This window comes from Chiloscyllium punctatum, chromosome 1 (assembly GCF_047496795.1).
Source record: "Chiloscyllium punctatum isolate Juve2018m chromosome 1, sChiPun1.3, whole genome shotgun sequence".
Classification (NCBI taxonomy): Eukaryota; Metazoa; Chordata; class Chondrichthyes; order Orectolobiformes; family Hemiscylliidae; genus Chiloscyllium; species Chiloscyllium punctatum.
The window spans coordinates 180,832,519-180,859,386 of NC_092739.1; the positions used below are offsets into that span (position 1 = coordinate 180,832,519).

Consider the following 26,868-nt stretch of genomic DNA (forward strand, 5'->3'; position numbering starts at 1 on the left):
TGCCCCTGATTGTTGGGGTGCGGGGGTTTTTAATCTGAGGTTTAGGGTCCTTTTAAACGCGCAGTCCCAGCGATATAGAGTCAGGAAAAGCCCAACTCTGCCAGATTTTGAATGATTCCCTCCTCTTTCCCCCCCCCAGGCTCTGAGCCGCCCTCTTGTGCTTGTTCTGCCCTGAGTTCTGTCATCAATCAAACTGCACTGAGGGGAAAATTGTGCAAATCCTGAGAGAGAGAGAGAGAGAGACGAGAGAGAGAGAGCTCCTGGAGACAGTTTGGAAAAGTTCCTCAAATCAGGTAAAATATAAACACAACTGTATTCTCCACTTCATAAACTTCAGTGCATCAGGGGTAAAATGTTATTTAACGGTTTTCCCTTTTAAGGTGTGTTTTCCTGTTCTCGGGCTGGACTCTCAGCGAGGAGTTTGAATTGCAATGGATTTTAATCCATGCCTCTCCACAAGGCGTAAAGCAGCACTGTCTGTGTTTCTGAATGTCAGGGTGAGGGACCAGGGCTTTTTACAGAGGGTGCTTGATGCAACTTCATCGATGTTCAAACAAAGGGCAGCAAGAGAGCCCCTTAATGTCTGCCCCGAACAAAGTCTGGTCTTTTGGAGAAGGAGAGGGAGAGGGAGGCAGAGGGGGTGGAAAAAGAGAGGAGATGAGAGAGGGGAGAGGGAGATAGAGGGGGAGAGGGAGAGGGAGACGGGGGAAGAGAGGGAGAGGGGAGAGAGGGAGATAGAGATAGAGGGGGAGAGGGAGGCGGGGGGGGGAAGAGAGGGAGAGGGGAGAGAGGGAGATAGAGGGGGAGGGGGAGAGGGGAGAGAGGCAGGGGGAAAGAGAGGGAGAGGGGAGAGAGGCAGGGGGAAAGAGAGGGAGAGGCAGGGGGAAAGAGAGGGAGAGAGAGGGGGAGAGGGAGGGGGAGAGGGGGAGAGGGAGGGGGAGGCAGGGGGGGAAAGAGAGGGAGAGGGGAGAGAGGGAGATAGAGGGGGAGAGGGAGAGGGAGGCAGGGGGGGAAAGAGAGAGAGAGGGGAGAGCGAGAGGGGGAGAGGGAGAGGGAGACGGGGGGGAAGAGAGGGAGAGGGAGGCAGGGGGGGAAAGAGAGGGAGAAGGGAGAGAGAGGGGGAGAGGGAGAGGGAGACGGTGGGGAAGAGAGGGAGAGGGGAGAGAGGCAGGGGGAAAGAGAGGGAGAGAGAGGGGGAGAGGGAGAGGGAGGCGGGGGGAAGAGAGGGAGAGGGGAGAGAGGCAGGGGGAAAGAGAGGGAGGCGGGGGGGAAGAGAGGGAGACGGGAGAGAGGCAGGGGGAAAGAGAGGGAGAGAGAGGGGGAGAGGGAGAGGGAGGAAGAGAGGGAGAGGGGGAGAGGGAGAGGGAGGCGGGGGGGGGAAAGAGAGGGAGAGGGGAGAGAGAGAGGGAGAGGAAGAGGGAGACGGGGTGAAGAGAGGGAGAGGGGAGAGAGGCAGGGGGAAAGAGGGAGAGGCAGGGGGAAAGAGAGGGAGAGAGGGGGGGAGAGGGAGAGGGAGGCAGGGGGGAAAAGAGAGGGAGAGGGGAGAGAGAGGGGGAGAGGAAGAGGGAGACGGGGTGAAGAGAGGGAGAGGGGAGAGAGGCAGGGGGAAAGAGGGAGAGGCAGGGGGAAAGAGAGGGAGAGAGAGGGGGAGAGGGAGAGGGAGGTGGGGGGGAAAGAGAGGGAGAGGGGAGAGAGACAGGGGGAAAGGGAGAGAGAGACAGGGGGAAAGAGAGGGAGAGAGGGAGGGGAGAGGGGGAGAGGGAGGCAGCGGGGAAAGAGAGGGAGAGATGGAGAGAGGGGGGGAGAGGGAGGCAGGGGGAAAGAGAGGCAGAGATGGAGAGAGAGGGGGAGAAGGAGGCAGGGGGCAAAGAGATGGGGAGAGGGAGGCAGGGAGGAGGGAGAGGGGGAGAGGGGGAGAGAGGGAGAGGGAGGTGGGGGAGAGGGAGGTGGGGGAGAGAGGGAGAGGGAGGAAGGGAGGAAAGAGTGGGGGAGAGAGGGAGAGAGAGGAAGGGAGGAAAGAGAGGGGGAGAGGGGAAGAGGGAGGCGGGGGGAAAGAGAGGGGGAGAGGGGGGAGAGGAAGAGCAAGGGGGGAGAGAGAGAGAGGGGGGATGGGGGGAGGGGGAGAGGAAGTGGGGAGAGAGAGGGGGGAGAGAGGGAGAGAGGGGGAGGGGGGAGAGGGAGAGAGAGGGAGAGTGGGAGACAGAGGCAGAGGGGGAGATGGAGAGGGAGAAGGAGGGGATGAGGGAGAGGGAGAAGGAGGGGATGAGGGAGAGGGAGATAGAGGGGCAGAGGGAGAGGGAGGCAGAAGGAGACAGAGGGAGGGAGATGGGGATAGGGGCACGGAGGGAAGGAGGTGGGGGAGAGGGAGACAGAGACGGAAGGAGGGAGGTGGGGGAGAGGGAGATGGAGGGGGAGAAGGAGATGGGGAGAGGGGGAGGGAGAAGGAGGCAGATGGAGAGGGAGAGGAAGAGAGAGACAGAGGGGGATGGAGGGAGGGAGGTGGGAGAGAGGGAGACGGGGCAGAGGGAAGTGGAGGGAAAGGGAGACTGAGGGAGAGGGAGAGAAAGCATGACCTGGGGAGGCCGGTGGGGGGAGGGCTGTGGGGTGGAGTGGGAGAGAGAGTGAGAGAAGCTGGGGACCCGGGGGGTCTATTTCCAGGTAAGGGGAGGGTGGGAGGCAGGGTTAAAAAATAGAGAGGGAGATGGATGACCCAGAGAGAGAGAGGGGGGGAATCCAGGGAGGGATGGGAGGTGTGAGGCTGGAGATAGTTGCAGAAAGAGAGAGACATGGGGGGGTAGGGGGTGGAGGGCACTGAGAGGCAGTGAAAGAGTCAGGATTGTACTGAGTGGTACAGTCAGAGACAGACAGAGAAACATGACCGTACAGAGACAATAAACCCCAGGCTTGGAGACTCAGAGAGGAAATAGCTAAAACTGCATTTCCATAGCACCTTCACTCCCTCAGAAATGGCTCCAAGCATTTTATTTTGGAGCCAACACTTTGAACTGCAGCCAGTGTGACAGGAAATGAGGCAGTGTATTCAGACACAGTTAGGAAGACAGTGGCCTAGTGGTATTACCGCTGGACGGTTAATTCTGGGAACCTGGGTTCAAATCCTGTCACAGCAGATGGTGGAATTTGAATCCAATAAAAACAGTGTAAAATTAAGAGTCTACTGATAACCATGAATCAATTGTCAGAAAAACCCATCTGGTTCACTAATGTCCTTTAGGGAAGGAAGCTGCCATCCTTACCTGGTCTGGCCTACATGTGACTCCAGACCCACAGCAATGTGGTTGACTCTTAATTGCCCTCTGGGTAATTAGGGATGGTCTTGCCAGCTATACTTACATCTTGAGAGTGAATTGGAAAAACAGCTCCCAGCAGTGTGAGAATGCCCATCTTAACTATTTCCCCAGATGTTATTTGAGATAGTGGTGATAACACTCACTCACAAATGGATGGGAGTAATTCGGAGGGGAACTTAGAGGGTGGTGTCCCCATGTATCTGCTCCATCATCCTTCGAGATGGAAGTGGTCCATGGGTTTGGAAGGTGCTGTAGAAGGAGCCTTTGGTGAATTTCTGCAGGGCATCTTGTAGGATCGCAGAACAGGCTTCGGCTGTTCAGCTCCTCAAACCTCAATACCATCGTGGCCACAATCTCATCCCGACTCCTTCGGCGTCACCCTTCTGACCTGCTCAGCTGCCCATCCCTCAGGTCGTGTCCAAACGCCAGATTTCACAGTTTGTGATGGTGGGTGTTGAACTCTCTGCCTCTGAGCTGCTGGATCCAGTCAGGGCCCAGTGTGAAACGTGTTAGTGAGGCCCGGGTACAGGACAGGACTCCCAGTGAGAGTCTGCACTTTCGACAAACAAGCTGCCTTCATATGAGTGTGAGGAGAATTCTGGAAAAACAGGAGGTCGTGGTCACACCAAGAAACAGACCTGAGCTGCTCTCAAACCACAGTGTCTGTAAAAAGCACAAGTGTACATCAGGAGCCAGGGAGGGGCGGTGTATGGGAGTGCAGCGGTTTACAGGAAACTGTATCCACCACTGATTAAACCCTGTCTGAAGAATTCCATTTAGTCCTGGGCATCACACGTCAGGGAGAATACTGGAGAGTGGGTCCAGCTCACATTTACCAGAATGACCCCAAGGCTAAAGGATTAAGTCATCAAGGAAGGTTCCATTGACTGTGACTGTGTATTCCTGAATTGAGAGATGCTGGTGTTGGACTGGGGTGTACAAAGTTAAAAATCACACAACACCAGGTTATAGTCCAACAGGTTTAATTGGAAGCAGTAGCTTTCGGTGCGTCGCTCCTTCATCAGGTGAAGGAGTGACACTCCGAAAGCTAGTGTGCTTCCAATTAAACCCGTTGGACTAGAACCTGGTGTTGTGTGATTTTTAACTTTGTATTCCTGAATATTGCCTGACACCCTCCACCAGCCCCTGCAGCTCAGCTCATCGGCTGCTTTTATTACCCCTCACCAGAACTGTTCCAGTTCACTCCAGGCTGCTCTCCCACATCTGCCCTCTGTAAGATTAAAGATTAAATTAAGATTAAATTCCCTACAGTGTGGAAACAGGCCCTTCGGCCCAACAAGTCCACACTAACCCTCTGAAGAGCAACCCACCCAGACCCATTCCCCTACACTTACCCCTTCACATAACACTATGGGTAGTTTAGCATGGCCAATTCACCTGACCTGCACATCTTTGGACTGTGGGAGGAAACCAGAGCACCCGGAGGAAACCCACACAGACACAGGGAGAACGTGCAAACTCCACACAGTCAGTCGCCTTCTGTCACTCTGTTGTCCAAGTCCTGTTTCCCCATCATCCGTTAGCGCTAACTGCATTGACTCCTGGTCAGAAAACATTTAAAGACACAAAAAAGGAGGAGCAGGAGTAGGCCATTCAGCCCTTTGAGCCTGCTCCACCGTTCAATATGATCGTGGTGATGGTCCAACTCTGTTTCTGCTTTCTCTTCATACCCTTTGACCCCTTTCTCCCTCAGAACTATATCTAATTCCTCCTTCAAAAAAAAAGTCAATGTTTTGATCTCAACTGCTTTCTGTGGTAATGAATTCCACAGACTCCCCACTCTCTGGGGTGGGGAAGAGTAATTCTCATCTCCATCCTAGCCTGTATGCTTAGACTGTGACCCCTGGTCTTCAGGAACATCCTTTCAGTGCCCACTCTGTCTGAAGTTTATAGGTTTCTGTGAGATCCCACCCCACCTCAGCCTTCTCAACTCCAGGGAACCTTTGTTGCATCCCTCTATAGCCAGAACATCCTTCCTTTGGGAAGGAAACTGAAACTGCCCACTGCACTCTCACGTGGTCTGACCAAAACCCTGTACAATTGCACCCAAAGCCTCGATTTTGAAAATTCTCATCCTTGTGTTCAAATCTCTCTCGAGCCTCATTGCTCCCTGTCTCTGTCATCTCCCCCCAGTTCCACAACCTCCGAGATATCTGTGTTGGCCTTACCCTGCCCTCTTGGACATCACTGAACATTAATCGGTTCACCATTGATGGCCCTGCCTTCTGTAGTGAAAACCTAAAGTCTGTAAGTCCCTCCCTATCTCTCTCTCTCTCCACCTGTCTTGCTTTATTTAGGACATGCCTTAAAATCTTTGACCATTCGTTTTGGCTGTCTGACCACAAGTTGGTCAAAACAATGACTGCAGATGCTGGAAACCAGATTCTGGATTAGAGTGGTGCTGGAAAAGCACAGCAGTTCAGGCAGCATCCGAGGAGCAGGAAAATCAACGTTTCGGGCAAAAGCCCTTCGTCAGGAATAAAAGTTCCCTGGGGTGTCAGTTTGATTTTAAGTTCTGATTAGATTCCCTACAGTGTGGAAACAGGCCCTTCGGCCCAACCAGTCCACATTGAAGAGTAACCCACCCAGACCCATCTCCCTCTGACTGATGCACCTAACACTATGGACAGTTTAGCATGGCCAATTCACCTGACCTGGACATCTTTGCAATGTGGGAGGAAACCCACGCAGACACGGGGAGAATGTGCAAACTCCACAGTCAGTTGCCTGAGGCTGGAATTGAACCTGGGCCCCTGGCGCTGTGAGGCAGCAGTGCTAACCACGGAGCCACCAAGCCTTGTCTTGTGAAGGCTCTTCAGACATTTTATGTTAAGGGTGCTACATAAATACAGCTGTTGCATTGTTGTGAAAGTGCCACAGTTATTTGAAATCCTGGGTCAGATGTTACTGAGAGTGCTTCTGTGGAACTGGGTCGAGGATTGAGAAGACTCTCAGAGGGGACTGTGTAAATGAGTGAAGCAGGCGATGGAATGTTCCATTAGCTCGGAGCGAGGGAGCACAGGCAACTCCTTGTTTCGGTGGCCGTGTTGACATTAGCACACACGCAGGCAGCTGGGCAGGTTCTTCCCTCTACAGGAGGACGAAGCAGCTTCTGGTGGGAAAGCGGATTTGTCAACAGAAGGAAGCTTGTTGAGGGGACAAAGCTGGCCTCTCCTCACTCAGTCTCCTTTCACAAGCGAGGCAGTCAGAACTCACCCTTCATTGACACTTCTTTCAAGGCTGAAAATGTGTTGCTGGAAAAGCGCAGCAGGTCAGGCAGCATCTAAAGAGCAGGAGAATCGACGTTTCGGGCATGAGCCCTTCTTCAGGAATGAGGAAAGTGTGTCCAGCAGGCTAAGATAAAAGGTAGGGAGGAGGGACTTGGGGGAGGGGCGTTGGGAATGCGATAGGTGGAAGGAGGTTAAGGTGAGGGTGATAGGCCGGAGTGGGGGTGGGGGCGGAGAGGTCAGGAAGAAGATTGCAGGTTAGGAAGGCGGTGCTGAGTCCGAGGGTTGGGACTGAGACAAGGTGGGGGGAGGGGAAATGAGGAAACTGGAGAAATCTGAGTTCATCCCTTGTGGTTGGAGGGTTCCTAGGCGGAAGATGAGGCGCTCTTCCTCCAACCGTTGTGTTGCTATGGTCTGGCAATGGAGGAGTCCAAGGACCTGCATGTCCTTGGTGGAGTGGGAGGGGGAATTGAAGTGTTGAGCCACGGGGTGGTTGGGTTAGTTGGTCCGGGTGTCCCAGAGGTGTTCTCTGAAACGTTCCGCAAGTAGGCGGCCTGTCTCCCCAATATAGAGGAGGCCACATCGGGTGCAGCGGATGCAGTAAATGATGTGTGTGGAGGTGCAGGTGAATTTGTGGCGGATATGGAAGGATCCCTTGGGGCCTTGGAGGGAAGTGAGGGGGGAGGTGTGGGTGCAAGTTTTGCATTTCTTGCGGTTGCAGGGGAAGGTGCAGGGAGTGGAGGTTGGGTTGGTGGGGGGTGTAGACCTGACGAGGGAGTCACGGAGGGAGTGGTCTTTCGGAACGCTAATAGGGGAGGGGAGGGAAATATATTCTTGGTGGTGGGGTCCATTTGGAAAGCTCTCTTCCTCCCTCTACAAGGATTTCCTTGGATGCTGCCTGACCTGCTGCGCTTTTCCAGCAACACATTTTCAGCTCCGATCTCCAGTATCTGCAGTCCTCACTTTCTCCTTGAAGATTTTAACCTACTTCTTTCAAGGGTCAGCCTCACCTGGAGGGAGGTCTTCTTTGCCTCCTCTGCTCCCAGACTATTTTGTAAATTGTCACTTTCTGCTACAAGCTTCCTGCAGCCTTATCCCTCCATCCCAAACTTTACAGAATGCCATGATCTGTCCGTACTGCTGTGCAGCATTAGCTGTTCTTGTACCCCAGTCAATGAAGGTAAGCATGCAGGTACAGCAGGTAGTGAAGAAGGCTAATAGCATGCTGGCCTTCATAACAAGAGGGATTGAGTATAGAAGCAAAGAGATCCTTCTGCAGCTGTACAGGGCCCTGGTGAGACCTCACCTGGAATATTGTGTGCAGTTTTGGTCTCCAAATTTGAGGAAAGTCCTTCTGGCTATTGACGGAGTGCAGCATAGGTTCACGAGGTCAACTCCCGGAATGGCGGGACTACCTTACGCTGAAAGATTGGAGCGACTGGGCTTGTCTACCCTTGAGTTTAGAAGGCTGAGAGAGGATCTGATTGAGACGTATAAGATTATTAAAGGATTGGACTCTTTGGAGGCAGGAAACATGTTTCTGCTGATGGGTGAGTCCCGAACCAGAGGACACCGTTTAAAAATAAGGGGTAGACCATTTAGAACAGAGTTGAGGAGAAACTTCTTCACCCAGAGGGTGGTGGGTGTATGGAATGCTCTGTCCCAGAAGGCTGTGGAGGCCAAGTCTCTGGATACTTTCAAGAAACCGATGGATAGAGCTCTTAAGGATAGTGGAATCAAGGGTTATGGAGATAAGGCAGGAACAGGATACTGATTGAGGATGATCTGCCATGATCATAATGAATGGTGGTGCTGGATGAAAGGGCCGAATGGCCTATGCCTGCACCTATTGTCAATTGTCTGTGATCTACTCTCACCTTGAGCTCAGAAGGTTGGAGGTTCAAGAACTGCTCCAAATTCCAGCCGATAATTCAGGTCAGCACTCATTCCATCTGCCTCGTTTATCAAGCCAAGGTCAAAGTCCCAAGGTCTCTGGTATGCTGACTAACATTCAGACCTCGATTGCTAAGATTAAAGGTTAAGTTGCCCTTGTCTTACCAGAGCATAGGGGCTGCTTTCTTTGAGAGTGAGAGAGATGAAACAGGTGCTGGTTTAACCTGAGGGTCACCACCCCTCAGGCGAGGGGAGAAATTGAGATGGAGAGTTCTTTATAGCAGAGTCATAGAGATGTACAGCATGGAAACAGACCCTTCGGTCCAACCTGTCCATGCCAACCAGATATCCCAACCCAATCTAGTCCCATCTGCCAGCACCCGGCCCATATCCCTCCAAACCCTTCCTATTCATATACCCATCCAAATGCCTCTTAAACGTTGCAATTGTACCAGCCTCCACCACTTCCTCTGACACCTCATTCCATACACGAACCACCCTCTGCGTGAAACATTTGCCCCTTAGGTCTCTTTTATATCTTTCCCCCTCACCCAAAAACTATACCCTCTAGTTCTGTACTCCCTGACCCCAGGGAAAAGACTTTGTCTATGTTTCGTAGTAACCTCAGCTGGTGCATAAACCACACACTGTTTATGTCAGTCTGCATTGCAAACCAGCCTTCCAGCCAACTGTGCTGTACTGACCTCCTTACTGAACTAAAGATTACCTGGCCGTCTATAAAATGGGTTCAGCCTCAGGTGGATGGTCTTGCCCAGTTCTGGCCCCCTTGCATCAGGAAGGTTGGACAAGCCTTAGAGAGGGTCAGGCTGGGATTTAATGGGAGTGCTTTCGGGAACGGGTCTGGAGACACGGAGGGCGAAATGGTTAAGAGGAGATTTAGTAGAAAAGTTCAAAATGGTTTGGGACTTTGGGAGCAGGGAGAGTGTTATTCCCATGTACAGGAGGTGTAACAAACAGGGATGCAGATTTCAGATCGATCCAAGATGGATTCGTTTAATTTCTATTCTAATATTCATAATTAATGTGAGGCAAATATGGGTAACAGACTGTGCTCAAACACCCCACAGAGCACATCAAACAGTAAATGTAGTCAAATAAAGATCCCACAGGTATCTCAGCAATCTCATCTTCGCTCCCCACCCCACTCCTCACCACAGTTCATTAAGACCTCACAAGGGATGACAGTTCTTCATTCTTGAGAATCTGATCTTGAAACCCCATCAGGAGCACTCTACGATGAACTGGCTAAATCCAGCTCATGTTCCAGTCACTTACCCTCCTTTTCTGGGACAGTTACTTACCTGGAATTCTGGAAACTGGCCTGCAGCACGTCCAGGAACAACTCTAGCTTTTCACTGACAGCTAGCTTCACCAAACTATTACCATCTTTGACTTTTCCCCCAGGCTCTCATCTTGCTCAGTTGTATCCAACAGCTCCCAGAGCTCCTTCCTGAGTCCCAACGGAAGGCAATAGTCAAGTGGCTTGGTCCATTAATGCGGAGACCCAGGTAATTTTCGTGGGACCTCAGTTCAAATCCTGCCATAGCAAATGGTGAAATTTGAATTTAATATCAAAAAAATCCTGAAATTAAGAGTCAAATGTTGACCATGAAATCATTCCTGACTTTTGAGAAATCCCATCTCGGTCACTAATGTCCTTCATGGAAGGTAACTGTCATTGTTACCTGGTCTGGCCTACACGTGACTCCAGACTCACAGCGATCTGAAATGCCCTCTGGGGTAATTAGGGTGAGGTAAGGAATGCTGGCCTAGCCAGTCATGTTCACGTCCTGTGAATGAATGAATTAAAATAAACAGCATGGAATTATCCAAATATTGTTTGGATTTCTTGTTAAGTGTCTACACTCAGAAACTGTACTGTTCAGTTACCTTCTCGAGCAAAACATCCGATTGGCCTACCATGCTGCTTTCCTTTTGTACCCTCCCTCTCACTGTCTTATTCACCAACTGCCTACCATCCTTCACCTGTTCTTCAGGGAACTTTGAACTGTTTTGACTCATTGATTGAAAACTATGAAACAAACCCCACCTTGGCTCCTGAACACGATTCACTTTAACAGCCATTAACGCTGGCTGTCCCTTGAATGTAACCATTTTCACAGATTGCTGGTTTCTACACGGAGGACCCTCCCCCCCCCACCAATCAACATCATCCCCACCTGCATCTACCTATCACCTTCCCAGCTACATTCCCCCCCCCCCACCAACACTACCCCCCTCCTGTTTAGAGTATAGAAAGTTGAGAGGAGATCTAATAGAAACTTACAAGATAATGCATGGCTTAGAAAGGGTGGACGCTGGCAAGTTGTTTCTGTTAGACCAGGACCCGTGGAGGACACAGCCTTAGAATTAGAGGGGTCAATTTCAAAAAGGAAATGAGGAGATATTTCTTCAGCCCGAGAGTGGAATTCATTGCCACGGAGTGCAGTGGAGGCCGGGACATTAAATATCTTCAAGACAGAGATTGATAAATTCTTGATCTCGCAAGGAATTAAGGGCTACAGGGAGAGTGTGGGTAAGTGGAGTTGAAATGCCCATCAGCCATGATTGAACAGCAGAGTGGACACGATGGGCTGAATGGCCTTACTTCCACTCCAATGTTTTATGGTCCTTTTTATCTCTCAGCCCCATCATCCCCACATTCCTGATGAAGGGTTTATGACCGAAACGTCGATTCTCCTGCTCCTCAGATGCTGCCTGACCTGCTGCGCTTTTCCAGCAACACACTCTCGACTCTGATCTCCAGCATCTGCAGTCCTCCCTTTCTCCTGGGTCAAATAGATTGTCTGTTGAATCTCCTACGGTGTGGTGAGACTTGACATGTTACACACACACATTTACTCAACTCTAACCTTGTCAACGTAAAAGCACATGGCAAGCAGCTGCCCCAGCATCAGTTTCCGGAGTTGTTTTGGTAGATATGTCAGGCACGTTCTTACCTATCCGAGGTTTCCCGTTCCTCACAGATTGTACAACCTCAACTGCCCTTTTGTTCCTATCACTCACCCCCCCCCCCCCCCACTGTCTTGGCCTTTTGTCCTGTGTCTCATTCCTACCTTCCCCAGAGTATATCTGCTCTTCTCTGCTGACATTTTGTTTTACTTAAGTACGCTTAATCCTGAAACTATTTAACCTTATCACTATGTTTACATAACGAGTCAACAAAGAACCCCATTGGTTGTAAATTACTTTGGGGAGTTCTGAGGTAATTAACAGCCGTAAATACAGGCCAGAAATCTAAATTCCTTCCTTTTTTCTCTGTGGGGTTGAAGTGGTGCCCGGTGATGCTGGCGATGTCGGGGGTGCTTTCTGGTCTCGTGATACTGGGGAAACCGGTGAGGGGCAGACCGACGTGGCTGTATGCCTGGAGCCAGAATCCCACTCTGCTTGTGTACAGTCTGACCAGAATGTGGTAACTGCTTATTCCCAAACATTACCTCACTTCCACAAACACTGAGACCGTTTGCTCAGTGAATATGTTACATACAGCAATGCTGCTGGGAGGCTTCAGCAAACTGCCTGCTCACAATCTGTCACTCTCAGTTACTGGTTTATTCACCACCTTTCCCTCTCTCTCTCTCTCTCTATTTGTATCTCTTCCTTGATATCTCCTATCTCTCCCTCTTGATTTTTTTTCCATATTTCTCTCTCTCTTTCCCAGTTGTTTTGGCCTCTGTGTCATTCTGTCTCTCTCTCTCTCTCTCTTTCTCTCACACACACACGTCACCTCTATTTGTCTCTGCCTTCCTCTCACCCCCTTACTTTATCTCTTCTTGTTCTTCCTCTTGCTATTGGCTCTTCCTCACCAACTCTATTTGTTTCTCGCGCTCTCTCGAATGAGACAAATGTACAGATGAACTTAAGGATCAGGAGCAGGACCTTCTGACATTTCACAAAATTGTGGCTGATCCAATTGAGGCCTCAACTCCACTTTTCTCCCTATCCCCAATAACCTTTGACTCATTTGTTAGTTAAGGGCACACTTACGCCTGGCTGAATGACCCTGAGGTTCTTGCTTAATGTTCAAAGCTGTGACATTTTGTAACTTTATTCACTGTGAGTTTCCTGGATCTCTCACTTTGCTCACTGTGGAAAAAAGTGATTCTGTTACGGAGCCAGACTGTAATATAAATCTCGCGGTCTGCTCTGGGATTGTAACACTCTCTTAAATAAGAGGATCAAAACTATATTCCAGATGTGGCCTCGCCAACATCCCTACTTTGACATTCCATTCCCCTTGCAATTATCAACATTTAATTTCCCTTTCCACTTGCTCTTTTTCCTGCTGCTGCTGAATCTTTCCTGACAAAGTGGGCAACTTCACACATTTTCCCACGTTTTGCTGCATCTGCCAGTTTATTATCCACTCACTCAAGCTCTCTGTGTAAAACAAGAGGCTCCCAGTACTAACCCCCTACCCCCCCCACCCCCCCCACCTGGCACATCCTCCCTCCCTCTCTCTTCTCTGTCACTGTCTCCTGGATTGATCCTGATCGCTTTCCACATACACACACGCACACCACACAAGCACACCACATGCACACACATCACATGCACACACATCACATGCACACATATCACATGCATACATATCACACGCACACACCCACACCACATGCATACACGCACACCACATGCACACACACACACCACACACGTACACACCCACACCACATGCATACACGCACACCACATGCACACACACACACCACACACGCACATACGCACACCACATGCACACACACACACACACACACCACACACGCACATACGCACACCACATGCACACACACACACCACACACGCACATACGCACACCACATGCACACCCACGCACACACACATGCCACACACGCACATTGCTGTGAACTTCCATTGTGTGTGTAAAGTCAACTTGATAACTGCTCTCATCACGATCCAGACTCTGCTGTTTCTCATGTCGTCTCTTTGGAGTTAGAAGTTAAAAATCTCATGACCCCAGGTTATAGTCCAACAGGTTTATTTGGAAGCACTAGCTTTCGGAGTGAAAGCTAGTGCTTCCACTTAAACCTGTTGGACTATAACCTGGGGTCGTGTGATTTTTAACTTTGTACACCCTAGTCCAAAATCAGCATGTCTAAATCTTTGGCGTTACTGCCCTTATATATCGAATTGAATATATTCAGTGTCTTTGCCTCCACAGCCTTCTGAAGTAGCGAATGCCACTTGTTCACGACCATTTGTATTGAAGGGATTTTTTTTCCTCATCTCAGTGCGAAATGATCTACCATCCCCCTCCCTCCCGTTAGGGGCATGGTGGCTCAGTGGTTAGCACTGCTGCCTCACAGCACCAGGGACCGGGTTCGATTCCAGCTTCGGGCGACTGTCTGTGTGGAGTTTGCACATTCTCCCTGTGTCTGCGTGGGTTTCCTCCGGGTGCTCCGGTTTCCTCCCACAGTCCAAAGATGTGCAGGTCAGGTGAATTGGCCGTGCTAAATTGCCTGTAGTGTGAGGTGCATTAGTCAGAGGGAAATGAGTCTGGGGGGGTTACTCTTGGGAAGGTCGGTATGGACTGGTTGGGCCAAAGGGCCTGTTTCCACACTGTAGGGAATCTAATCGAATCCTGAGATTATATCCTGGCTTTTGAACCAAGGGAAATATCCTCACTGCATTGAGTCTGTCCAGCCCTGTTAGAATTTTATATGTTTCAGTCTGACGCCTCTTCATCCTTCTAAACCCAAGTGAATACAGGTCCAGTCAGTCCTGTCAGCCTAGTAACACTCCATTACACTCCCTCGCTGGTAGGGAGATCAAACTGTATTAATACTGTTGTCTCACCAAGGCCCTGTATAACTGGCCGATGACATCCCTAGTTATAAGATAATCAGGGGGTTAGATAGGGTGGACAGGGAGAGCCTTTTTTCCAAGTATGGTGATGGCACGAGGGGACATAGCTTTAAATTGAGGGGTGATAGATATAGGACAGATGTCAGAGGTAGTTTCATTACTCAGAGAGTAGTAAGGGTTTGGAATGCTTTGCCTGCAACGGTAGTAGATTCGCCAACTTTAAGTATATTTAAGTCGTCATTGGACAGGCATATGGACGTACATGGTATAGTGTAGGTTAGATGGGCTTCAGATTAGTATGACAGGTCAGCACAACATCAAGGGCCGAAGGTTCTCTGTTCTATGAATTTAAATCTCATTGCAATGAAGGCCAACATACATCGAACGTGGAACAGTGCAACACAGGAACGGGCCCTTCAGCCCACTATGTCTATACTGACCGTGATGTTATTCCAAACTCATCCCATCTGCCTGCGCAAGGTCCGTCTCCCCCTCTTCCAAACCTGTTCACACATCCGTCTAAATGCTGATTAAATGTTGCTATTGTATCTGATTCAGTCACCTCCCCCTGGCAGCAGAGTCTAGGTACCTCCCACCCTCTGCGTTAAAAAGGAAAACTCGCCTCACGCACTTTAAACCTATGCCCTTGTGTATTTGACATTTCCACCTGGGAACGTGACTAACTATCCGTCCTATCAACGCTTCTCATAATTTTATACACTTCTATCGGGTCGCCCCTCAGCCTCTGATGCTCCACTGAAAACAATCCATGTTTGTCCAACCTCCATGTCACAGGGTGACAGGGTGGTTAAGGGGGTTTAGCACACACGTCTTCATTACTCAGACCTTTGAATATAGGAGTTGGGACATGATGTTGGTGAGGTTTCTTCTGGGAGTACGCTGTCCAGTTCTGGTCACCCTGCGATAGGAAAGGTATTAATAAGCCAGAGAGGGTTCAGAAAAGATTTATCAGGACGTTGTTAGGAATAGAGGCTATGAGTTATAAAGAAAGGCTGAATAAGCTGGGGCTTTTTTCACTGGACTAGAGGAGGCCGAGGACTGACCTCAGAGGTTTATAAAATCATGGGGTGGGGGGGGGGGGCATAGTTAAGTTGAATTGCAAGGATCTTTTCCCTAGGGTGGGAGGAGTTCAAACCTAGAGGGCATATTTTTAAGGTGAGAGGAGAATGATTGATAAAGGATTCGAGGGATAACATTTTCACACAGAAAGTGGTTTGTGTGTGGACTGAACATCCAGAGGAAGTGGTAGATGTGGGTGCGGTTACAACATTTAAAAAACATTTGGATAAGTACAAGAAGAGGAAAGGTTTGGAGGGATATGGGGCAGGAGCAGGCAGGAGGGACTAGGTTAGTTTGGGATTATGGTTGGTATGGACTGATTGGACTGAAGGGTCTATTTCAATGCTGTATGACTCTCCCTATCACTAATACACTGAAGTCCAGGCAACATCCTGGTAAACTTCTTTTGCACCCTCTCCAAAGCCTCCACATCCTTCCTATAGTGTGGTAACAGAACTGCACACAACTCAAACGTGGCCTCACTTACACATCTGCAACATGACTTGTGAACTTTTGTCATCAATGCCCTGATCAAGTCTGCCTTCTTTACCACGGTAACTACTGGGGTTGCAACTTTCTGCGAGCTAGGGACTGGGATCCAAAGTTCACTCTGTGTCTAAGTGCTCTGGAGAGTCTTGTTGTTTATTGTCTATTTTCTCCTTACATATACGTCACATTGTTCGGCACCATTTGCAACTCCTCAGATACTGAAACTGTCCATGTTCAACTGCAACACGGTCTGGACAATATCCAGGCCTGAGCTGACAAGTAGCAATTAACATTCACACCTCACAAATGTCAGGTTATGACCATCTTCAATAAGAGACCATCTTCAGTTCAGTTGTGGCATTCAGTTGTGTTACCATCACTGAATCCCCCACTGTCAACATCCTGGGGGTTAACATTGACCAGAAACTCAGCTAGACCCACCACATAAACACAGTGGCTACAAGAACAGGTCAGAGGCTAGGAATACTGCAGCAAATAACTCACCTCCTGACTCCCCAAAGCCTGTCCACCATCTACAAGGCACAAGTCAGGAGGGTGATGAAATACTCCCCACTTGCCTGGATGGGTGTAGCTCCAATAACACTCAAGAAGCTTGACACCATCCAGGACAAAGCAGCCCGCTTGATTAGCACCACATCCACAACATCCCCTCTCTCCACCACCGACGCTCAGTAACAGCAGGGTGTACTATCTATAAGATGCCCTGCAGGAATTCACCAAAGATCCTCAGACAGTACCTTCCAAACCCACGATCACTTCCATCCAGAAGGACAAGGGCAGCAGGTACTTGGGAACAGCACCCCCTGCAGGTTCCCCTCCAAGCCACTCAGTATCCTGACTTGGAAATATATCACCATTCCTTCACTGTTGGTGGGTTAAAATCCTGGAATTCCCTCCCTCAGGGCAATAGACAATAGATGCAGGAGTAGGTCATTCTGCCCTTCGAGCCTGCACCACCATTCAATATGATCATGGCTGATCATCCTCTGTCAGTATCCTGTTCCTGCCTTATCTCCATACCCTTGATTCCACTATCCTTGAGAGCTCTATCCAACTCTTTCTTAAATGAATCCAGAGACTGGGCCTCCACTGCCCTCTGGGGCAGAGCATTCCACACAGCCACCACTCTCTGGGTGAAGAAGTTTCTCCTCATCTCTGTCCTAAGTGGTCTACCCCGTATTTTTAAGCTGTGTCCTCTGGTTCGGCACTCACCCATCAGATTAGATTACTTACAGTGTGGAAACAGGCCCTTCGGCCCAACAAGTCCACACCGACCCACTGAAGCGCAACCCACCCATTCCCCTACATTTACCCCTTTACCTAACACTACGGGCAATTTAGCATGGCTAATTCACCTGACCTGCACATCTTTGGACTGTGGGAGGAAACCAGAGCACCCGGAGGAAACCCACACAGACACGGGGAGTACGTGCAAACTCCACACAGTCAGTCGCCTGAGTCAGGAATTGAACCCGGGTCTCTGGCGCTGTGAGGCAGCAGTGCTAACCACTGTGCCATCAGCGGAAACATGTTTCCTGCCTCCAGAGTGTCCAATCCTTTAATAATCTTATATGTCTCAATCAGATCCCCTCTCAGTCTTCTAAACTCAAGGGTATACAAGCCCAGTCGTTCCAGTCTTTCAGTGTAAGATAATCCCACCATTCCAGGAATTGACCTTGTGAACCTACGCTGCACTCCCTCAATAGCCAGAATGTCTTTCCTCATATTTGAAGACCAAAACTGCACACAATATTCCAGGTGTGGTCTCACCAGGGCCCTGTACAGCTGCAGAAGAACCTCTTTGCTTCTATACTCAATCCCTCTTGTTATGAAGGCCAGCATGCTATTAGCCTTCTTCACTACCTGCTGTGCCTGCATGCTTACCTTTATTGACTGGTGTACAAGAACACCCAGATCTCTCTGTACTGCCCCTTTACCTAACTTGACTCCATTTAGGTAGTAATCTGCCTTCCTGTTCTTGCCACCAAAGTGGATAACCATACATTTATCCACATTAAATTGCATCTGCCATGCATCTGACCACTCACCTAACCTGTCCAGGTCACCCTGTAATCTCCTAACATCCTCCTCACATTTCACCCTGCCACCCAGCTTCGTATCATCAGCAAATTTGCTAATGTTATTATTAATACCATCTTCTATATCATTAATGTACATTGTAAAAAGCTGCGGTCCCAGTACTGATCCCCGCGGTACCCCACTGGTCACTGCCTGCCATTCCGAAAGGGAGCCATTTATCACTACTCTTTGTTTCCTATCAGCCAACCAACTTTCAATCCAAGTCAGTGCTTTGCCCCCAATACCATGTGCCCTAATTTTGCTCACTAACCTCCTATGTGGGACTTTATCAAAAGCTTTCTGAAAGCTCTGGTACACTACATCTACTGGATCTCCCTCGTCCATCTTCAGAGTTATATCCTCAAAAAATTCCAGAAGATTAGTCAAGCATGATTTCCCCTTCATAAATCCATGCTGACTCTGACCTATCCTGTTACTACTATCCAGATGTGTCGTAATTTCATCCATTATAATAGACTCCAGCATCTTTCCCACCACTGAGGTCAGACTGGTCTATAATTTACTGCTTTCTCTCTCCCACCTTTCTTAAAAAGTGGTACAACATTAGCCACCCTCCAATCCGCAGGAACTGATCCTGAATCTATCGCACTCTGGAAAATAATCACCAACGCATCCACGATTTCTCGAGCCACCTCCTTCAGTACCCTGGGATGTAGACCATCAGGCCCTGGGGACTTATCAACCTTCAGACCTAACAGTCTCTCCAACACCAATTCCTGGCAAATATAAATTCCCTTCAGTTCAGGTCCTTCAGCCACTGTTACCTCAGGGAGGTTGCTTGTGTCTTCCCCAGTGAACACAGATCTGAAGTACCAATTCAATTCTTCTGCCATTTCTTTGTTCCCTGTAATATATTCCCCTGTTTCTGTCTTCAAGGGCCCAATTTTAGTCTTAACCATTTTTTTGCCATTCACACACCTAAAAAAGCTTTTACTATCCTCCTTTATATTTTTGGCCAGTTTACTTCGTACCTCATTTTTTCTCTGCGTATTTCCTTCTTAGTAATCCTCTGTTGTTCTTTAAAAGCTTCCCAGTCCTCCGTTTTCCCACTTATCTTTGCTATGTTATACTTCTTCTCTTTTGACTTTATATGTTTCTTAACTTCCCTCGTCAGCCATGGGCACCCATGCCCCCTCATAGGATCTTTCTTCCTTTTTGGAATGAACTGATCCTGCATCTTCTGCGTTATACCCAGAAATATCTGCCATTGTTCCTCCACTGTCATCCCTGCTAATGTATTGCACCAATGAACTTTGGCCAGCTCCTCCCTCATAGCTCCATAGTTCCCTTTATTCAACTGAAATATTGTCACTTCAGATTGTACCCACTCCCTCTCAAATTGCAGATTGAAGCTTATTGTATTATGGTCACTACTTCCCAATGGCTCCTTCACTTCGAGGTCCCTGACCAATTCTGGTTCATTGCACAATACCAGGTCCAGAATTGCCTTCTCCCTGGTCGGCTCCAGCACCAGCTGCTCTAAGAATCCATCTCGGAGGCACTCCATAAAGTCTCGTTCTTGGGGTCCAATACCATCCTGATTCTCCCAGTCTACCTGCACATTGAAATGCCCCATAGCAACTGTAGTAACATCTTTGCGACAGGCCAATTTCAGCTCCTTATTCAATTTACACCCTACAATCCAGACTACTGTTTGTGGGCCTGTAGATAACTCCCAAGAGGGTCTTTCTACCCTGAGTATTTCTCAGCTCTATCCACACCGATAGAGCCACAGCACACAGACTGCAGCGGTTCAAGAAGGCAGCACAAACCCACCCATGAATAAATTTAAAAAAGAAACTCAGTCTTTAGGTTAAAGATTGGTAGATTTCTGAATTACTACTGGGTACAGGGTTATGGAGATGGGGTTAGTAAAAGGCATTGATGTGGTTAATCAGGTGTGATCACGCTGGATGGCAGGATGGGGGCTGATGGGCCGAATTGCCTGTTCCTGTGTTTGCGTGCTGCTTGTTGGATCTTGCTGTGCATATCAGCTGTCATCCTTCTGACATTATGGCAGCTGAAGGATGCTTTGATGGTTCCGAGATCCACGAGGCAGTTCAGAGCTGGTGAAAGGTTCGATGGAAATGCAATTTTTTTCTTCACGTTGTCTTTCCCCTTCCTGGGAAAGTGACAGGGTGGTCACATCACCGGGTCGCTAATCGGTCACCCCAGCCTCATGTTGTAATGGGCCATAGCTTCAAATCCCAGCTCACTCAACTGGGGAATTGAAATTCAGTTCATTACAAATCTGGAATTGAAAATGTCCTTCAGGGATGGAAACCTGCCAGCTTTACCTGGTCTGGCCCAACTTGTGACTCCAGACCCACAGTTTCATGGTCTTGATTGTTCCCTGAAATGGCTGAGGAAGCCACTCAGTTGGAGGGTAATTAATGCTGGGGTAAAATACTGGCCCAGTCAGTGATGCCTGGATACCACGAGAGAAGTTTTTAAAATGTTACACAATTCCTAACCAGCTTTGACCTGATATAACATTCATTAATTGCATATTTCTTTTCTCTCCCCTCACGTTCTTGGCTCCTTCCCTTTATTCATCATTTATTTCCACCTTCCGACCTCTGTCTTTCCCTTGTTCCTGACCCTGATCTCCTCATTTCACCTTCATTTCCCTCCCTATCCTAACCCTCAATCCCCTGCACAATCCTTTCACTTCCTCCCCCCCCATCCTGAGTGTCTCCCTTATGTGATCCCCGGTCCCTCTCCTCCTTTGCCTTGTTTTATTCCCCCTCCTGTTGCTCCCTCTGCACCCTCCTCCTCCTCTTTGCGTCCTCCTGTTCCCCAGTTATCATGCCGTTCCATCTCTCCCTGCCCAGACTCTCTCAGATGGCTGTGTTCACAGGGAGGGACAGGCCGGAGCACAGCGGGAGACTGCTGCTCTTCGGGCTGTGGCTACTGGCCGTCTCTGGGCAGCGGACCACGCCAGTGCCCCTCCAACGAGAGAAGGTGGGGGTCCGATTGTCGGGCTATCCCCGCAAGCACAACGAGGGCCGGGTGGAGGTGTCCTACGAGGGAGAGTGGGGGACCATCTGCGATGACGACTTCAAGCTGGACAATGCTGTGGTTCTGTGCCGGATGATGGGTTTCACCACAGCCGTGGGCTGGACACACAGTGCCAAGTACGGCAAAGGGACAGGTGAGTGCTGGCAGGGACTGAAGGAACCCATGGTTACCCCCTCCCCTCAGCGTGCATGCTGTGGGATAACCAGAGCGAACTGACTGAATCATCTCAGGTATGTCACTCCCTCCCCAAAACATCTCCCAGTCTAGAACAAGGCCATTCAGCCCATCATGCCGGTGCTAGCTCTTGAAAAGAATGAGTTCTCCTTCAGTGTCAACCTCCAAACCCATGACCACGTCCATCTAGAAGGTCATGGGTAGCAGATCGATGGAAACACCACCCCCTGCAGGTTCCCACTCACCATCCTGATATAGAAATGCATCACTGTTCCTTCACTGTCACTGGATCAAAATCCTGGAATTCCCCTCCCTAAGGGCATTGTGGGTCAACCCATAGCGCATGGACTACAGCGGTTAGACTATAACACTGAGAAATAGAAACAGGAGTGGGCCATTCGGCCCATCGGGTCGGCTCCACCAGTCTATAGGATCACAGCTGATCCAACATTCAACCCTCCGAGAGAAGAGTTTCCTCCTGACCCCAGTCTTAAGTTGGTGCCCCTTTATTCTGAGATGATGCCTCTGGTCCTAGACTCGCCCATGAGGGGAAACATCCTCTCAATGTTTACCCTGTGAAGCCCCTCGAACAATCCTCTGTGTTTCAATGACATCACCTCTCATTCTTTGTAATTCCAGGCCCATTTTGCACAAGCACACCTGATAGGACAGTGCATTCATCCCCAAGAGTCAGTCCATTTAGTGTTCCTGATCCTGGGCATGGTCTAATGAGTCCCACAGTACCTGCAGATACCACCATTTTGAATATTTGTCCAGTTCCATTCCAGAAGAACATTCCAGATAAAGGCGCAGAAAGAAGTTGGGCTACGTGCTAGCCATTGGGACGCAGTGGGCCAAAGGGTCTCTTTCTGTGTTTTAAAGGGGGAAAAAGCCCAATGGCTATAAATTCTCCGCATCTCTCCTCAGACTTTAAAATGGCTTTAAAACTGTGACCTCTGACCCTCTAGCTATTGGAAACTATTTCGCTGGAGCCCTTCCAGTAACTCGATCGTGCACCCTCTGTCTGGGAGAGTTATTCGACTGTGGCAGGAGGGTTGGGGTGGAGATTGCAGATTACACTCACAAATGATCTTACCCGTTGCGTTCCAGGCAGGGTGTGGCTGGATAACCTGGATTGTCGTGGGACAGAGAAGGATGTCTCGGAGTGCAAGTCCCTGGGGTGGGGGCAGACTGACTGCACACACGAGGAGGACGCTGGAGTCATCTGCAAGGATGAGCGCATCCCCGGATTTGTAGACTCAAACATCATCTCGGTAATGAAGCCACGCGATTGAACATGGCCGCCACATTGTTGCTCAGCGAAGGGGTGTGGCCCCACTGCTCACCAACACTTCATTAGCCTCATGAGGTGGAGGGGTCAGTGTTGGACTGGGGTGGACAAAGTCAGAAGTCACATGACAAGTTACTTCACCCGATGATGAAGGGGCTGCGCTCTGAAAACTTGTGATTTCAGAGAAACCTGTTGGACGATAACCTGGTGTCATGTGACCTCTGATTTCTTAAAAGTGAAAGGCAGGAGGAGAGGTTTATAAAATTATGAGGTGCATGGATAGGATAAATAGACAAGGTCTTTTCCCTGGGATCGGGGAGTCCAGAACTAGAGGGCATAGGTTTAGGGTGAGAGGGGAAAGATATAAAAGAGACCTAAGGGGCAACTTTTTCACACAGAGGGTGGTACGTGTATGGAATGAGCTGCCAGAGGATGTGGTGGAGGCTGGTACAATTGCAACATTTAAGAGGCAGTTGGATGGGAATATGAATAGGAAGGGTTTGGAGGGATATGGGCCGGGTGCTGGCAGGTGGGACTAGATTGGGTTGGGATATCTGGTCAGCATGGACAGGTTGGACCGAAGGGTCTGTTTCCATGCTGTACCTCTCTATGACTCTATGACTGTATGATTAGAGGCAAACTAAATCACCCAGAGGGTGATGGGGGTCTGAGGTGCACTGCCTGGGAGAAGCTCAAAGATTGTGGGGGCAGTTGGCTCTTCCTATGATGGTGACACTTCACACACCTCTTTAATCAAGCTTTTAGCTCCTTGTAGTAATGCCCCTCCCCACCCCCATCCCACCGGTGGGGCCCAGTGCCAGATATTGTTTGGTAGCACTCCTGTGAAACACTATATAAATGCAGGGTCATAGAGTCAGAGAGATGTACATCATGGAAACAGACCCTTCGGTCCAACCTGTCCATGCTGACCAGATATCCCAACCCAATCTAGTCCCACCTACCAGCACCTGGCCCATATCCCTCTAAACCCTTCTTTTCCATATACCCATCCAAATGCCTCTTAAATGTTGCAATTGTACCCGCCTCCACCACATCCTCTGGCAGCTCATTCCATACACGTACCACCCTCTGCGTGAAAAAGTTGCCCCTTAGGTCTCTTTTATATCTTTCCCCTCTCACCCTAAACCTATGCCATGTAGTTCTGGACTCCCCGACCCCAGGGAAAAGACTTTGCCTATTTATCCTATCCATGTTTCTCATAATTTTGTAAACCTCTATAAGGTCACCCCTCAGCCTCCAACGCTCCAGGGAAAACAGCCCCAGCCTGTTCAGCCTCTCCCTGTAGCTCAAATCCTCCAACCCTGGCAACATCCTTGTAAATCATTTCTGAATCCTTTCAAATTTCACAACATCTTTCCAATAGGAAGGAGACCAGAATTGCACACAATATTCCAACAGTGGCCTAACCAATGTCCTGTACAGCCGCAACATGACCTCCCACTCCTGTACTCAATACTCTAACCAATAAAGGAAAGCATACCAAACACCTTCTTCACTATCCTATCTACCTGCGACTCCACTTTCAAGGAGCTATGAACCTGCACTCCAAGGTTCCTTTGTTCAGTAACACTCCCTAGGACCTTACCATTAAGTGTACAAGTCCTGCAAAGATTTGTTTTCCCAAAATGCAGCACCTTGTATTTATCTGAATTTAAACTCCATCTGCCACTTCTTGGCCCATTGGCCCATATGGTCCAGATCCTGTTGTAATTTAAGGTAACCTTATTCGCTGTCCACTACACCTCCAATTTTAGTGTCATCTGCAAACTTACTAACTGTACCTCTTATGCTCACATCCAAATCATTTATGTAAATGATGAAAAGTAGAGGACCCAGCACCGATCCTTGTGGCACTCCACTGGTCACAGGCCTCCAGTCTGAAAAGCAACCCTCCACCACCACCCTTTGTCTTCTACCTTTGAGCCAGTTCTGTATCCAAATGGCTAGTTCTCCCTGTATTCCATGAGATCTAACCTTGCTAATCAGTCTCCCAAGGGGAATCTTGTCGAATACCTTACTGAAGTCCATATAGATCACATCTACTGCTCTGCCCTCATCAATCCCCTTTGTTACTTCTTCACAAAACTCAATCAAGGGTGTTGTTATTGAACAACTGTCACTTCTCGGGTTTGTCCCTGACGTGTGGAGATGAGCACTGTGTGTCAGTTGTACAGTGAGCAGAGAAGTACAGATATGATATGGCTGTTGAAGGAATAAGTACCATTCCGAGATTGACGCTGACCAGCCGTTACTATGGCTAGGGGCTGGATTTATAATTTGGGATTGTCTTTTCCGGGAACCCATATGGAATCACTTCAGTGGATTTAGGAGCTGAGGAATGTGAATGCTCCCACACAGCACGGATGGAACATTACATTCCTTTTGACTGCAGTCACTGCTGTCTCCTCAGTGATCCTATACTCTCCCTGCTCATTGAGAAAGTGGGAGTGCAGTTTCCCAGCTGTGCAGAGAGAAAGGAGACTGACATCGATCCCTCCCTCCCTCCCTCCATCCGTCTGTCCCTCACATTGACAGCAGTTGGACTGGCTGCTTACACGGTTCAGAGTTCACGACATACATCAGAGACACGAACCACCCTTAGCTGAAGCTCCCAGGACAATGACTGGGGGCCTTCTGGATTTTAACATCGAGATGTTTGTTCATGGCACTGTCTGGTCACAAGCAAACTGCAATCCCCCTCCCACAGCCCCTCCATGTCTACACTCCAACCACCCCCCACCCCCATCACACACTCTACACCCATTTAATCCCCCTCCCACAGCCCCCCCGTGTCCACACTCCCCCATCACACACTCTACACCCATTCAATCCCCCTCCCACAGCCCCCCCTGTGTCCACACTGCCCCCCCATCACTCACTCTACTCCCATTTAATCCCCCTCCCACAGCCCCCCCTGTGTCCACACTCCCCCCATCACTCACTCTACTCCCATTTAATCCCCCTCCCACAGCCCCCACCCCGTGTCCACACTCACCCCCCAATCACACATTCTACACCCATTTAATCCCCCTCCCACAGCCCCCCCTGTCCACACTCCCCCATCACACACTCTACACCCATTTAAACCCCCTCCCACAGCCCCCCCACCCCATGCCCGTGTATTTAAGTGAACGTTTGAACTGTGAGGCAGGAAGGTGACCCTAGTGTCAATTATCATTTATTTTTGCCAGTAGAGAGCCACTGGGCCGAAGGGCCTGATCTGATTCTATGATGTTAATTAGAGGGTTCGCCTGATTGCTGACAGGTACAGAGCGAGCAGATTGAGGAGGTACGACTGAGGCCAGCTGTACCCAACGCCAGGCAGCGCCTGCCGGTCACCGAGGGCTTTGTGGAGGTCCAGTACAAAGGTCAATGGGAGCAGGTCTGTGACAATGGCTGGATCTACAAGAACAGCCGAGTGGTCTGTGGAATGCTGGGATTCCCCGCTGAGAGAAGGACCAACAAGAGATTCTACAAGTAGGTCAAAGCTGGAAATGGGTGGTGACGAGCAGGGGGTGAGGGGGACATGTAACTGGGGGGCAGGGGGGTGTGAGGGAACCTTAGGCTGGAGAGCATGGAGTGCGGAAGAGGATGGGGAGGCGTAGTTTGGTCTGGGACAGGGCGGTATTTGGGGGGGCGTTGGTGTGGGAGAGGATGGGGTGGGGTGGTGTTAGTGTGGGAGGGGGCTGAGGAGGGGCATTGGGCGTGAGGACTGGCTTTTTAAAGAATCCTAACTTCCTATTGGCGAGGTTTGGATAGAGTCAGCGTGAGTTTACAAAAGGGAAAAATACGTTTCACAAGTCGACAGCGATTCCCCGAGGATGTAACTATTTGGGGGGGGGGGGGGCGGAGGGGAAGAGTGGATGTGGTTTACTTGGACTTTCAAAAGCTTTTGACAAAGTTCCGCATAAGAGATTAGCACATTAAATAAACAAGAATGAGATGAAGGGTTTTACTGAGACAGATAGAGCGCTGGTTGGCAGACAGGAAACAAAGAGCAGGAATAAACAGATCTTTTCTCTTGAGTGGAAGGCAGTGAATGGTGGGGTACCACAGGGCTCAGTGCTTGGACTCCAGATATTCAGGAAATATATTAATGATATAGTGGAGGGAAATAAATGTAATATCTCCAAGTTTGCAGAAGACGCAAAGCTGGGTGGGAGGGTGAGCTGTGAGGAGGATACAGTGAGGTTTATACAGGCCGAGCGAGTGGGCAAGTACACAGCAGATAAAGTAAAACGTAAATAAATATGAGGTTCCTTAATTTTAGCTGCAAAGCCAGACTATTATCTGAAGAGTGATCGATGGAGAGAAGGGAAGGTGCAATGGGAGCTGGGTGACCCTGTACATCAGT

General features: G+C 49.5%; 1 protein-coding gene across 2 annotated transcripts; it reads left to right on the top strand.

The window, feature by feature from the left end:
• On the top strand, positions 1-25,995 carry LOC140482817 (lysyl oxidase homolog 3B-like). Of its 2 annotated transcripts, none has more exons than XM_072580482.1 (4): positions 1-293; positions 20,842-21,161; positions 22,313-22,476; positions 25,780-25,995. In XM_072580482.1, the coding sequence occupies exons 2-4, from the start codon at positions 20,852-20,854 to the stop codon at positions 25,993-25,995; spliced, it is 690 nt and encodes a 229-aa protein (XP_072436583.1). In that variant the 5' UTR covers positions 1-293; positions 20,842-20,851. The 2 variants fall into 2 exon arrangements, with proteins under 2 accessions (XP_072436583.1, XP_072436574.1); XM_072580473.1 differs by having other exon boundaries at positions 3-293; positions 20,811-21,161.
• The last annotated feature ends 873 nt before the right edge of the window (positions 25,996-26,868 follow it).